Source organism: Trichosurus vulpecula, chromosome 9 (assembly GCF_011100635.1).
Source record: "Trichosurus vulpecula isolate mTriVul1 chromosome 9, mTriVul1.pri, whole genome shotgun sequence".
In the NCBI taxonomy this organism is placed as follows: domain Eukaryota; kingdom Metazoa; phylum Chordata; class Mammalia; order Diprotodontia; family Phalangeridae; genus Trichosurus; species Trichosurus vulpecula.
This window is the reverse complement of record NC_050581.1, coordinates 13,167,571-13,181,707: the sequence shown is the minus strand read 5'-3', so window position 1 is coordinate 13,181,707 and position 14,137 is coordinate 13,167,571. Positions and strand designations below refer to the sequence as shown.

Genomic DNA, 14,137 nt, shown 5'->3' with positions numbered 1-14,137 from the left:
CTCCTGTCACCTCTAGGATAAACCAGATAATCTCCATTTTGGCTTTTTAAAAGCCCTCCGTAGTATGGCTGCCACCTGCCTTTCCATTCATCTCATGGTACTGCAAACCCGACTGCCAGCTTCGCCCGTATCGCTGAGCACTTAACCACTAAGTCCCAGATGTAGGTAATGCACCGCGCTCTCATCTCGCTTCAGAGAAGCACACGAAGCCTTTCCTGACTCCCCATTGCTAGCGCACTCTCCCTCCTGAAATTATTTTGAATTTACTTATCTGTGTCCCCAGGAAGGCATGGCCTCCTTGAACACAAGGCTTGGTTCATTTTTTTTTGTCCTGTTCTCCACCACCACTTGGCACACAGCCTAGGATTTAAAGGTGCTTAATGTTTGTTGAATTGAACCGAATTCCATCCTAGTCTTCCTTGCTCCAGAGTTTCTTCTGGGGACTTTCCTGGAAGGAGGAAAGAACATTCAAGTACTGGGGTCTCGCCACCCCCAATAAAAACCAACTCCTTTAGCTATAGTAACAACTCATATTTATAAACTGCTTTTCTCCCAACAGCATTGCAATTTTTACAGATGGGGAAACAGCTTGGAGAGAAGCCATGACTCGCTGGCAAAGTTCAGTCTTGAACAGGTCTCCTGACTCTCTGTCAGGAACAGATAACATGAATGAGTCTTTCCTTTCTTTTTTCTTCAGAAGGAAGGATAGAGGCAGGAGCATCTCATGGCATGGTTTGGCAGTATGGTGCTGCTTCTGTAGAGGCCCCGTGGACAGTTGGTGCTGATAGCAGTTCCTTGGGGGCGGCTCAGGTGTACTCACAGAGGTGGCCGCAGCCTGCTGGACAGTGTGTGCTGCTTTCCAGCCACTTGAGGATATGTTGTAGATGACCGCCGTGGCTGCAACCCTGGCACCACACAAACAGACCCTTCACAACATGGTGGCACACGGCACAAGTACTGGCACACTGGCGGCATCTGTGGCCAGCAGAACAAGAAAGGAAGGGAGGAAAGCAATCACTGAGGGCCCCAAGAGGCCACTGCTCCGCAGCCTGACACTCAGACTCTGTGATTCCCCTCCCCCTCTTCAGCACAAGGTCAAGGCCCTGGGATGGGGTGGCCAGCCCTCACCATGCCCCTCCCCCTCGGCCCAGCCTCTGACCTGTCACAGATCCAGCCCTTGTTGCTCATGGGCCTCTTACAGTTGCTGCAGTTGACATGCAGGGTCGTGGATGCCTGGTTCAGACAGGTGATGGCTCGACAGGTACTCAGCTTGATCACTTGGTTGGAGATGTTCCAGAGCCTGAATCGCTGCAGCAGGTCAATATAGGAGGTGTACCAGTGTTCCTGGGAGAGAGGAGAGACCAGGCTAAAGCAGAGAGCCTTGGGTTGGTCTGCTTTCCCATAGTACTACACTGTGGCCCTTAATCTCCTGTTCCCTAAAGGACTAGAGAGTACAAGGGGTGACACATGGTAGATGTGTCAAGGACAGTAGAGAACACAACCTCCCCCATGATAAGAGTGACGAGAGGCAGATTTCCTTGGACTCCCAACCCCTAGCAACTCATAGGGATGTCGTAAGGATCAGAGGAAAGAATGGATGGGAAATTGCTTTGCAAACTGCAAGGTACTGAACGCATGTATTATCCCATTGCAATAATGTCTGGGATTGTTACGCATGTAATCATTCCATTACTGAGCATTAAGACGAGGTTTACTCTCAATAGAAAGCTGGGAAATTGGTCTGAAAACCACCCTACACCCTAAAGAATTTATGGCTATCCTAAGGGTTTGGATTGACCCAGACCCCTACCCGGCGTCCTCCTCCTGTTTACTGACCACATCTGATGAATATGTAATCTGGCTATTCCAGCTTAACAACTATCCAATCTCTTTAACCATCCAACCCAATTTCTGATCTCTATCCTTCCCTTCTTCTGTCCTGTCAAAGTTTGAAAAGTTTACACTTATTGACTAGAATGGGAAGGGCAGAAGGGCATGATTGTGAAAATGAACCCAATTCTAAGAAGGTGGATATTATTTATGGCGAGTAACAACTCACATTATATATACAGTGTTTTGAGGTTTATAAAACACTTTCCCTATGCAACCCCAAATGGAAAAATGCAGTCCATAAAGAAAGAGTAATAACCAGGTCACAGTCACACAGGGGACCCAAAGTGGTAACTCTGATCCTGCTCTGCTATACCAGCCCCCCCAGAACACATGGTCAGATGGGCACCTGAGTTTGCTCATCAATCTCCTTTCGGATGCGCTCGCCCAACACGATTAGCACAGACACGGCCATCTGTACATCACCCTGCTCAGCATAGAAACGCAGCATATCCCGCACCAGCGCACTGAAGAAGTCAGGAGGCAAGCGGCTCTCATACAGCGTGTGGGAGATGGAAATAAGCGAGAAGGACTCCACAGGGGTCAGGGATACCGTCTCTGCCTCATTGCCACTCACGTGGGGTGAGTCGGCTTTGTCTTGCAGGTGGTCAGGACCGGAGGGATTGTCCACAATCTCATGGCGGAGAGGGAAGGCTTCCTGGGGGAGCACATACTCTGGCTCCTCCGCTAGGGCGGAGGGGCAGACACACCATCAGGTTGGGGGACATTGACACTTCCCGCACAGACAAGCCCCACTGGGGCAATCCCCTGCCCAGGCCCTGCTGCCACTTACTGTGGGTATTCTCATGATCCATCAGGTACAGCTCATCTTCATCTCCCTCCACATCACCCAGGAGGTAGTCAGCAGGGACATCACTGCCTTCTGTCTCCTCATTCTCTGTGAATGGAGGAAAAGAAGTCAGACCATGTTTCCCCTGCCCATTCACTCATGTATCATCAGATAGTGCTTGGAACCTATCTGTCCCAGGCAAGGGAGAAGCAAAGGGAGGCCTACAAAGGAGCAAGTGGCAGCGGGCTCCCGTCACCCACCTTACCATCATTAGTGATGAGGGTGGTAGAGGAGTCCAGTAGGATGTTCTCGCTTCGGTTTTCCCCCTTGCTCCAATCCAGGCGGGCCTCACTCCCCATTCCAGAGGCCATGTCCTTCAGGTTGAAGCTTTTTGTAATGGGGGCAAGAGAGCAAAGAGGTGAAGCCCAGGGGAGGGAAATGAGCCAAGCAGGTGGAAGGGGCTGCCACCACCAAGTCCCTCCTCAGCACCCCTTCTTCCCTGCCCCTTGATTACCTATTCATAAGTGGAAGGCTGGCGCTGCCCTTCCCAATGCTGTGGTTCAGGTTGGCAGAGGGCATAGTGCCAGGGCTGCAGTAAATAATTCTCAGCATGGTCCATGTTTGAGCAACCTACCCCGAAGAGAGAGTAAACAACAGCCCCTGATCATGCACTGAAGAAGGGTGGGGCAGGGGAATGAGTACAGGGTAGTCAGCCCACCTACTTCTTGTTCAGTCTAACCCTTAAGTCACTAAGTAAATCTCTTCCCTTCCCAGGCAGTAGGTTCCCCATAGGTAAAATGAAAGGCCCAGATCTCCAGCGGCCCTGTTGGAGATGCTGCTGGCTAGACTGTTAACTGGAAGGAAAGCCTGACCTTTACCTTACAGCCCACTCTCCCTCTAATAAAGGGGAAAAGTTCCAGGCACACATGTGAATCCTCCCAGTCTAGGTTCCTCAATCCCCTAGGTGGAGAACGCAGTTACTGTACCAAGTTATCAATTCAGCAAGCATTTATATGGAAGACACAATGAGTGTCAAGGCCACAGAGATGAAAAGTAACAGTTCTTCCCATTAAGGAACTGACAGTCCAACTGGAGAAGGGTAGTGGCAGCAGGTGAAAATGTGCAGAAATAGCTATGATAATATTTTTACATTTTACATTTTTACATTTACATGTATTCGTTTTTTGATATTTTCAAAAAAAATATTCTTACATGGAATGGCTCTCTGGGAGCAGAGAAGGAAAGGGATAGAGGGAGAAATTTAGGTTACAGAAAAACAAAATGTATAAAAAATTTGTAAAAGAAATAACGATGACATGAGGCAGACTGTAATAAGTGTAAAGACAGCCAGAAAGATTACATGCATCTTCAGGGAGGGAAGAGAAAGTAATGAAAGCTTCGTGGGCAAGGTCACACCAGAGGTGGCCCTGAAGGGACTGTGAGAGAGGGGTATCATAAGAAAAAGGCATCCCTTACAGGCATGTGAGAATGTGCAGGAGAGCCCCGAAGGACAAGAACAGCAGCCAATGAGAAGTCCAGTCTGGTTACACACACACTAGTACAAGCTGAGACTGTGAAGATTAAGTCGGATCCTGTGGAGGGTCTTGAATGGCAAAGGAAGCTCATGTGCACCCTCCTAATCTACCCAGTCCCAGGAAGCTGCCTTATGAACCGGCCCCAGCCTTGAAAAAGGCAAAGAGGATATCTCCAAAGATACTGTGAATATACCTGACTTGGGGAATCACAAAAAGACAGAAGTTTAGCGTTGAACAAGGACCCTTTATGGCCATCTAGTCCCACCCATAGTCAAAAAGCCAATCCCTACTAGCACGCACTCCACAAGTGATCCTCTGGCCTCTGCCTCCAGAGCAGGCCAGGCCAGCCAACTTCGGAACACCTCTGATTTTCAATATGTCCTTCTCAACATCCAGTCTGAATTTGCCTCTTGGCAACTTTCACCCACTGCTTCTACTTTCAGGAGCAAAACAGAACAAGGTTCTTCCTTTTTCCATAGGACAACACTCCAAATAAATGAAGACAGTGATTGTGTCTCTGCTGTAACATTAATTCTCCAGGCTAACCTTTCCCATTTCCTTTAGCCAATCCCTACGTTACACGGACTCCAGGCCGTTCATCCTGGTTGCCACCCCCTGAACACTCTCTAGATTATCGATGTCCTTCCTAAAACACAGCAGCATGATACTCCAGATGTGGTCAGACACACATGAAGGACAGTGGGATCATCACCTTCTTATTGTAGAAGCTGGAATTATCTTAATGCAGCCCAAGAGCAAGCTGGGGTTTTTGGTAGCCCTATCACACTGTTGGCTCATATTGAGTTTGTGGTCCATTAAACTCCCCAGATCTTTTTCAAATGCTATCCACAATACCTCTTACACTTGGAAAATTGCTATTTTTTAAAATACATGTTAAGATTTTACATTTTTTCCATTAAATTTAATTTTATTCAACGCAGGACAATGTTTTGGCCTATCAAGATCTTGCCGGATCTCGACTGTGTCATCCAGTGTGTTGACTATCCCTCTCAACTCTGTGCCTGTGAGCCCCTGCCTCCAAAACAAGGCGTCTAAGCCACACTGACCTTCTGGGGCATGGAGATTCCTCCACAGGCTCACTTAATCCACCAGTCTTTATGAACTCCCTACCATGTGCTTGGCTCTGTGCTGTGGAGAAGACAAGATAGATCATACGTGAACCTCCAGCTCTAATGCCACTCCTCTCATGAATTCTCCCCAATCCCCTCCAACCTGAAATGTTCCTATTTCATGTAACACTTCGCTTTGGCCTCTTTTATGTACTTGTGGTTTTATATCAGAGTTGTCAGTGAATATATCTTATAGCACTTTTTTTTTTTGCCTAATACTATATCTTATCCCTATGTGGTAAGTAGGCAGGTAGTGGACTGAAACACTTACAGTCTAGCTAGAGGTAAAACTCACCCACTACTGAATACCAGAGGACAGGAAGTGACTAAGTACACATGATTCCATGTTTGAGATAGTAAGGTTTGGAGGAGTCTGGAAGGGACCATGTCATAGAGGGCTGAAGTGTTCAGCAGATGTTTCCTGAAGGAGGTGGGCCATGAGCTAGGCCATAAGCCTTCTGCTGAACAAGGGCTCAGAAACAGCCCTAGACTTATTAGATAGTAAGTCCAGGAGGGCAGGGACTATCTCTTATTTACTTTATCTCAGGGAATTTTACACTCATCCACTTAAAAAGCTATGATTTCCTCCATGTGGGTACTTCCTCCATTGACAGAGATCTTCGAGCATTTCTGTGGTTAATACATTTGTTATCTTGCAAGTCAACCCTGGGGGAAGGGAGATGAACTTCTGTTAACATGGTTAGTCTGGTGCCCGCTGCCAGGGGTTTGTGCAAAGTCTGTCTGCCTTGATGGAACCTGCCAGAGTTTGCACTTTCCAAGCACTGCTTCAGAGATGCCGGGGCAGCTCTATACCCTGATGGGTATCAGAGGGCTTTGGCGGAGTACACTGCACATTACAGGTATTTAGGAAATGGCTGAAAAAAGTCTCATTTACCTATACCTCCCTCCTTTGTGTCCCAAAGATAAACTGCCTCATTTGGAATTAGAACACTACTGCCGATCACCTGCTTTTCCTGGATACTCTTCCCTCTAAGAATTTTCTTGACACTGCTCTCAGTGCTTCTTCTTCATGTGTGACCACTTGTCTCCTCTGCTAAATCTTCATCCATGCCATGCCCATTAACTGGGGGTGCCCCAAGGCTCTCTATACTACGTCACCTAGAAATCTCATCAGCTCTCATGGGTCCAGATGGACCCCACTGATAAACATAGTCTCTTTCCGGAGTTCCGGTCCCAACTGACTTTACTTGGCATATTGAAATGGACGTCCCATAAGCATCTCAAGCTCACCTGTACAAAACAGAACTTACCAGCTTTACCCCGCCCAACCCTCCTCTCAACTGCACCACCCCCAACCTCTGTCAGCCAGGTTCGTGCCTCGATGTCACTCTCACTCACCATTCACTCAGTTTCTAAATCTTATTTCTACGGTGACATTAAAAATAACATTAGTGACTCCATTTTGCCTTTACCCAACATTTTGTGAAGCTGTTTCAGCTGTTTGTAAGGCACCTCATTTTGTATAAAATACAAGATTACTCCCCCTCCCGAGTCACCCAATTTAAGGAGAGTCACAAAACTACCCCTCTCCTCACGTCACGTCACCTCCCCCTCCCCTCAATCCCTATGATATTTTTTTTCCTGTTTTTCACTCCCTCCAAATTGTTTATTAGCTTTGTAGAAACCAAGGTTCTGGGTCCTTGGCTCCTGAGAGCCTCGCTAAATGAATGCCTTGCTAAATGCAGAATTTGTCTGGATATAACTACTTGATTTTTTTTGTTTTTATTTCATTGTAACACTGCCTTCACTAGATCATGTATAATTCACAGTGCCACCGCCCTAGGGCCCCCATCTTCTCTCACCTAAACTATTCAAATAGCCTCCTTGCCTCACTTCTCCCCTCTCCAGCCCATCTTCCACAAAGCTGCCAGTATTCTTCTAAAACTAAGTCTGACCATGTCACCTTTCTATTAAATAAACTCCAGTGACTTCCTATTGTCCCCAGGGCCAAATAGAAAGTTCTTTTGTTTGATATTTAAAGCTTTTCCTAAACTGGGGCCCTTCCTACTTTTCCAGTCTTGTTCTACTTCACAACCCTCTATGAGCCCGGTGATTCAGCCACACTGGCCTCCTTACTGCTCTTCCATCTCCAACCTCAGTGTCTTTGCATGGCTGGCTCCCAGGCCTAGAATGCTGGCCCTCCTCACTACCACCTCTTAGAATCCTAGGATCACTTCAAGACTCAGTTCCAGGGCCACTTTCTGCAGAAGGCCTTTCCTGGTGCCCCCCGGGGCTAGAAATCTTCCATCTACTCTGTATTTACCTTGCATACACCTATTTATAAACGTGTCGTCCACCCCATTAAAACACAAACTCTGTGAGGGCAGTTTTTGCCTTGCTTTGTGTCCCTAGAGTTTAGCAAATTGCCTGCCCAACACTGCTTAAGGTTCTCCCATTGCCCAATAACTGCCCCAGCATACTGAATAAAAGCTGACCATGTGCACAGCCCCTTGACCCCATTCCTTTCTAAGGGTGGCATTCCACGGTCTCCTACTTAATGGGCCTGGGGCTAACCGTTCCCGCCAACCTTGGAACTCACCTGATTTCGGCTCAGCTCCTTGGCAACCTTGGCATTGTGATCACAGAGCTCGGCCAAGGACCTGCCAGCCAGAGCATAGCGCCGAGCTGTGTCCACAAACCAGCCCATGCTGCTGCTGTCTGGCTCTGTCTCAAAGACACTTAGGGCACTGGATGACACCGATTCGAACTGCTCTGTGGGATCCAGCTTGCGCTTGAAGAAGATGGGGTGGCGCCGGTCACCTGGGTAGGGCTTCCGGTTTGAGTCAGCTGTCACCAAGCTTTCCTTGGCTGCAAATGCCAGGTCCCCAAAGAGCCCATAGCACAGGCCTTCAGGGTTGGCCCGCTCAATGGGCTGGCTTGCATCTTTGAAAATGTGCTGATAGAGGGTACTGTCTTTGGAGCCTGACAACAGGAAGTAGGGGTCATGAAGGTGGCGCCACACAATGCCGGTTGTGACATCTCGATGCTCTTCAAACATGGCAGAGGGAATATAGGGCCGTCGCACATCCCACACATAGATGTTGTGGTCCACCATCATTGAGCAAGTAGCCAGGTGGTGTTTGCATTCTGGCCTCCACTTGACACGAGCAACTGAGGCAATGCTCTGCACACAGTAGATTTCTTTGGCCCTGTTTGTATTCATGTCCCACACTTTGACCATCTTGTCACGTCCCCCTGTGGCTAACCAGCCCCTGTGAAGTGAAGGAGGTATGGGAATGGAGGGCTTCTCTAACCATCTGAAAACATCCACAGATTTATGTTCTTTTCACTTTACCTTGGCTCTCTCTCCCCAAATAGCTATCCTCCTCTTTCCAGATTTCACCTCTCAACAAGGGCTACACAGCTGGTAGTTGAGGGGCCACTATGGCATAGTAGAAATAACACCAAACCAGAGGTTGGTACTGTTGTCTACTACCAATACCACAACTTAAAGGCTTCAACTTCATGCAATAAATTTTTCTTCTCTATGCCTTAATACCTCTACTAACAAAATGGGGATAAAAACCCTACTCTCAGCTATTGTGCCAGATCAAATGAGAAAAAGGAAGTGAACGTGCTTTATAAAACACTCTACAAATGAGGAATTGTACAATGTAGTAGGGGAAACACTGGCTTTAGAATCAAGGGTCCCAAATTCTAATACCACTGTACCACATAAAAGTGTCATGTTGGACAGATCCCTTCACTTCCCCTTCTCGGTTTCCTCTTTTGCAAAATAAAAGGGTGGACTATATGAGCTCTCAAATCCCTTCCACTGTTCAATACTGTGATCTTATTCTTTTAAGGGTCTGGTTGTTCCGCCCTCTGTCCTGAGAACTGCCCCCCATGCCCTTGTCTGCCCTTTATTCCATACCTATCTTCAGGGTGCCAGTCACAGCAGAAGACAGGGCCATTGTGAGCGGTGAACATCCTTTCGTATCGATCTGGCCTCCGGATGTCCCAGAGCTGCACATTGCCATTCTCAAAGGTGGCAGCAAAGGTAAAGTAGTCACGGATACTGAACTGGACATCTCGTACACTCTCTGACTGACCTGGCAGAAGGGAAGAAAGAGACAGCACTAGTAAAAGCAGCTCAACTACTAATCTGACCCAGGCAATTCCCCAACCTTACTATTCAGTGCTAATTTTTTTCTCCCATGCCCTTCCTTTCCTTACTTCCCAATACCCAAAACAGAGACAGCACAGTTTTTCACTCAGTCTCAGGGGTAGAAGATGAGGAAGGCAGTATAATATGAAAGGTCAGGGTCAGATTTGTGCTGAGTCTTCTTTAGGCCCACAGAGCAGATTTGGACAAGACAGAGAAGATGGGGACGTCATATCCAAAGCTGGGGCAGGGACTCCAGGAGAAGCTGGATACATCTGGTGGTACCTCTGGGTACCACCTTCCAGAGCAGCTGCACCTCCAGTATTCAATTACACCACTAGATGCTATGAGGTCAGGAGCAAGGATACCATAGGACCTATATAAACCAAAGACTCTACCAAAGGGCCCTTCTAAATCCAAGTTATCAACACCCATATCAAAATGCTCCAAATCATTCATTATAGAAATGCTAAATAAAGTAACTCTGAAATTCTACCTCTCACCCATCAGCCGGAAAAGATGCCAGAAAAGTGAAAACAACAAACGTGGAGTGGTTACATGAAAATAGGAACATTAATGCATTACTGGTAGAGCTGTGAATTAGTCCGGGCATTCTGGAAAGCAATTTGGAACAATTCCGGAGAAATAATGATGAAACATTCTACCCACCTGACACAGGTGATGGACTCATGATGCAGAATGAGACAAATATTTTTGGACACGGCCAATGTGGAAATTTGTTCTGCTTATCTAAGCATTTTTGTTATAAAGATTTCCCCTGGGGGGAGGGAGAGGCAGAGGGGAGAGGAGAGAAAATAAATGCTTGTTAATTAAAAAAAAGTTACATTAAAAAAGGGCCTCTCTTCCTTCCACTGAGGTGAGGCAGCCCTACCTAGACACTAGTTTTTCCCCTCATTCCCCCAAGACCTCCTATTTGCTTTCACTTCAACTAAAAACTCAAACCATGACCCCAGAGCTAACTAACAGTTACTTCAATATCCCTCAAACATCCACAGAGCCCTTCTGAAGTATTTTTTTTTAAAGAAGCACTTAAAGCATGACCCACTTACGATCTCCAAGTGCTTTCTGAGATAGGAAAAAAGGAGGGTTCTTATTCCCACCCTACAGAAGAAGGAGGGAGTAGGAGGAAGGGGGGGGGAAATAGAAGGAAGCAGGGGAGTAGGAGGGAGGGGTGGCAAATAGGTTCCAAACATATGTCAGACTAGATCAGGAGCTAGAGAATAGCCTAGTCTCCCAATATTCACCTACTGGCTGAGCAGTCAAACTCTCCTCTCCAGATGGAATGGATAATGAATTATGTCTGCTACCATGACAGGCCCAAGTCTCTTTACCTAAAGAGAGTCACAGGGTGGTTTCTACGCTACCTTCTCAGAATCCTTATCTCAGTAGAAACCTTTAAAACATTTCTTTTCTTAGGGAAGGTCTATCTGTCACAGTCATTGTCCCACTTATTCTTGTTCTTCACTGGAGTAATACTCAATATCATGTACTGTCCCCTCAGCCCTTCACAGAGTTCAGTTACTTAAGTATGAAGGCCCTTGCTATACGGCACACACAATTATCACAGCTGAGGGACACACCAAGAATAATTCCACAGACAGGAGGTTCCAGAGTAACAGTTTTATTCTGCACCCACGTGTACCTAGTTTTGGATACACAGAATGAAATGGCCATAGCCCTTAAATTTCAAAGTGCACTTTCCAAGGACAGGGACCATAGCTTCGCCTGCCTCTTATAGTGTGGTTATGAAGCTACCTCAATGGACTGAGAGTCTAGAGTCTCAAAGTCTTAAATCTGCCACTGACCAGCAGTGGGATCTTGAGCAAATCACCATCCTTCTCTGGGCCTCAGGAGTCTCATCTATGAAATGGTGATAATACCACCTTATAAGATTGTTATGAGAAAAGCACTTTATAAACTGTAAAGTCATATATAAATGTGCATTATTATTATTATCATTACTAAACAAATAGGTTAGGATCAAATGCAAGTGTATGGAAAAGCCCTTCACAACTGGAAAAGTACTATAGAAATGTAAGCTTCATTATCAACAACCCACATTTAACCAGCACTTCAAAGTTTGCAAAGTACTCCACATACATTATAATGCTTGGTCTTCTAAGCAAGCTGGTGAGCAAGTAGGACAAGTATATTATCCCTGTTTTACAGATAAGGAGGGAAGCTCAGAGAGATTAAGTGACTTACCCATGTACACAGAGCTTCAAAGTGTCAGAGGCAGGATTTGAACATAGGTCTCCCGAATTCCACATCTAGCACTCTATCTACACTACCTCCCTTTTGGGTGAGGTAGGAGTGTGAAAACACAACATAGTCACAGTCCCTTCCCTCAAGAATATTACAGTCTGCTGGGAGATACAAGATTTATAATACGTGGAAAAGAGAATTACACTAACGAGCCTCACGGGCTTAGCGAGTAGTATAAAACGTAGCACAGGATGGAGAGACTACTGTGGGCTGAGGTGGTCAGGATCTGAGGCTCGGTTTTAAAAGATTCAGTTTAACAGACAAAAAGGGACTTAGTGAGTAAAAGGAGGTAAATTCTTCAACCTAGGGGCTTTTGCTCATGCCTTCCTTCACCCCTCTCTTACCTCTTAACTGTTCACATACTGTCTGGCCTTCAAAAAGCAGCTCATCTATGGGAAGTCTTCCCTGTTTTACTCGTTTAGAAGTAACTATTCTCTCTTTTTGTCTCATAGCATTTATACCCTTCTTCAGTCCTTCAAAAGTTGCTGTGGCAAAACAACCAAACTCTCCTGGTGATGGGCATCTTTTGCATTAAGCTGGACTTTAATAGAGTACATTGTTGTAACTGTACTCATACTCCCTCTAGCTTGGCAAGACCCACCAGAAGTGTTGGCAGAGCCTATAAGAAGCTAGAGTTGATAGGGCAACCTGGTCTAAATGAAAGACTACTGGACTGAGGAGTACAGACACCAGGCTTCACATGCTGGTGAGACACTAACTGGCTATGTAAGTCATCTGACCTCTCTGTGCCTCAGCCATCTGTCAAACACTACCTCAAACATAATGATACTTACACCACCTTGTGAGATGACTGTGAGGAAGGGGCTTGGTAAATATTAAAGTACAAACATAAGGTTTTTATTACCAGGTACTACAGTAGAATTTTAGCGGAGGGGTTCTGTATTTATTGTATCTTAATTTGAATCTCATGTATCAGGGTATATTTTAATCATAAGATTCCCAAAAGCAGGGACCAATCATTTTTGTACTTCTCCCAGTGCCTAGCAGATTCCACTATATAGAGTTAAGACTTTGATAAATGACTACAGGAGAGAGAGAGAGGAAGGAAGGGAAAATCACTGGTTAGTTGACTGATTACAGAACTCCTGATCTTAACAGCCAGAATAAGAGAGGCCCATCTTACAGAGGAAGAATCAGGAGCCAAAAAAAGTTTTGAGAACTTGCCCGAGATTAATCACAGGAGTGAGGAGGGAGAGAATGGGGGAATGAGGTATGTGAAAAGATGGTGCCCGTACCCCACATGGGAGAGCTTCCAGGATGATAGAGGGAGAGTGCAGAGGCCCCAGGGCGAGCCGTGCCAGCCTGGCCCCACACCACTCTCACCAGAGAAAGTGCTAACCGAGTCCTTCTTGCGCAGGTCAAAGCACTTCATGTAGCCATCCTGAGAGCCACTGAGCAGCATGTAGGCCTCGGTGGGGTGGAAGCACACCTTGTTGACAGTGCGCTTGTGCTCGGTGAACAGCTGGTCTTGCTTGTTGCGGGAAGGCTTGCCCAAGTTCCAGGTCACCACCACGCCATTGGTGGCTGCCGTGGCCAGCAGGTTCTCGTCCATCTGGTGCCACACCACATCCGCACAACTGAAGTTAAGAGAAGGCTTGCGGCCCACGCGCAGGTTCAGCTTCTCCACAAACTGCTCCTCCTCGATGGCGTAGATCTTGAAGATGTTCCGGCCGGCCACCACCACCTGGGCGGCATCCCGACACACGCTGATGGCGTTGGCTGGGGCGTCCAGGTGGCAGTACATGGTCCGCCCGGTGAGGGTGTTGCCCCCCAGGGCTGTGGTGACCCGGGCCATTTTCTCCATGAGTACTCCGAATCCTCGCGGGCTCCCCCGCCCGAAAGCTCAAGGCACGATCCTGCTGGGACGGGGGGTGGCTTCAAATGGGTTCCCCGGACACGAGCCCTCGGCCTGGGTCAGACACGTCCTAGGGCCAGGCTGCCAGGAAGCCCCCGGAGTCATGGGAGGGGGGCCCTAGGTGGGGGAGGCCAGCCGTCCTAAGCCCGGGGAGGGTTCACACCCTCGTGGTGGGGGACACAGGGCGCGACGCGAGGCGGCTGGGGCTGGCTCCGAGGGATGCTGCTTTGCTCCTGGCACGGAGACCTCTGAAAGAGACGGGACCCGGCCTGAGGGCTGTGATGGAGAGAAGTGGGGGGCAGAGACGGGCAGAGAGAGCCACGGACCGGGGCACAGGCAGCGAGAGACGCCCACGAGGACATACCGCGGCTGGAGGAGCCCGGGGAGAGAGCGGGAGGGGAGGGTGGCGGAGCGGACCCCTGCCCCGCCCCAACCCTCAGTCCCTGAGCCCCTCACTCACCGAACCGGCTCCGCCCGCCAGGCACGCCACAGCGGAAGTGACGT

At 47.8% G+C, this 14,137-nt stretch overlaps 1 protein-coding gene across 2 annotated transcripts; it reads right to left on the bottom strand.

Moving 5' to 3' along the window:
• Positions 1-221: 221 nt before the first annotated feature.
• Positions 222-14,137, bottom strand: WDR24 (WD repeat domain 24). 2 transcript variants are annotated; one of them, XM_036739260.1, is made up of 10 exons: positions 13,102-14,113; positions 9,241-9,418; positions 7,906-8,578; positions 3,195-3,310; positions 2,946-3,067; positions 2,684-2,788; positions 2,240-2,577; positions 1,160-1,344; positions 821-975; positions 222-448 (listed from the first exon to the last, which is right to left on the bottom strand). In XM_036739260.1, coding segments are annotated over exons 1-10 (2,355 nt in total). In that variant the 5' UTR covers positions 13,583-14,113; the 3' UTR covers positions 222-446. The 2 variants fall into 2 exon arrangements, with proteins under 2 accessions (XP_036595155.1, XP_036595154.1); XM_036739259.1 differs by lacking the exon at positions 222-448 and having other exon boundaries at positions 517-975; positions 13,102-14,137.

Bases quoted from the DNA above. Each gene is read 5' to 3' on its own strand.
- WDR24 (XM_036739259.1), bottom strand. From the start codon at position 13,582: ATGGAGAAAATGGCCCGGGTCACCACAGCCCTGGGGGGCAACACCCTC. The intron at 3,311-7,905 runs GTGAGTTCCAAG...TCTTCGGGGTAG, and splicing joins AGGAGCTGAGCCGAAATCAG to GTTGCTCAAACATGGACCAT. The intron at 3,068-3,194 runs GTAATCAAGGGG...CATTACAAAAAG, and splicing joins AGCCTTCCACTTATGAATAG to CTTCAACCTGAAGGACATGG.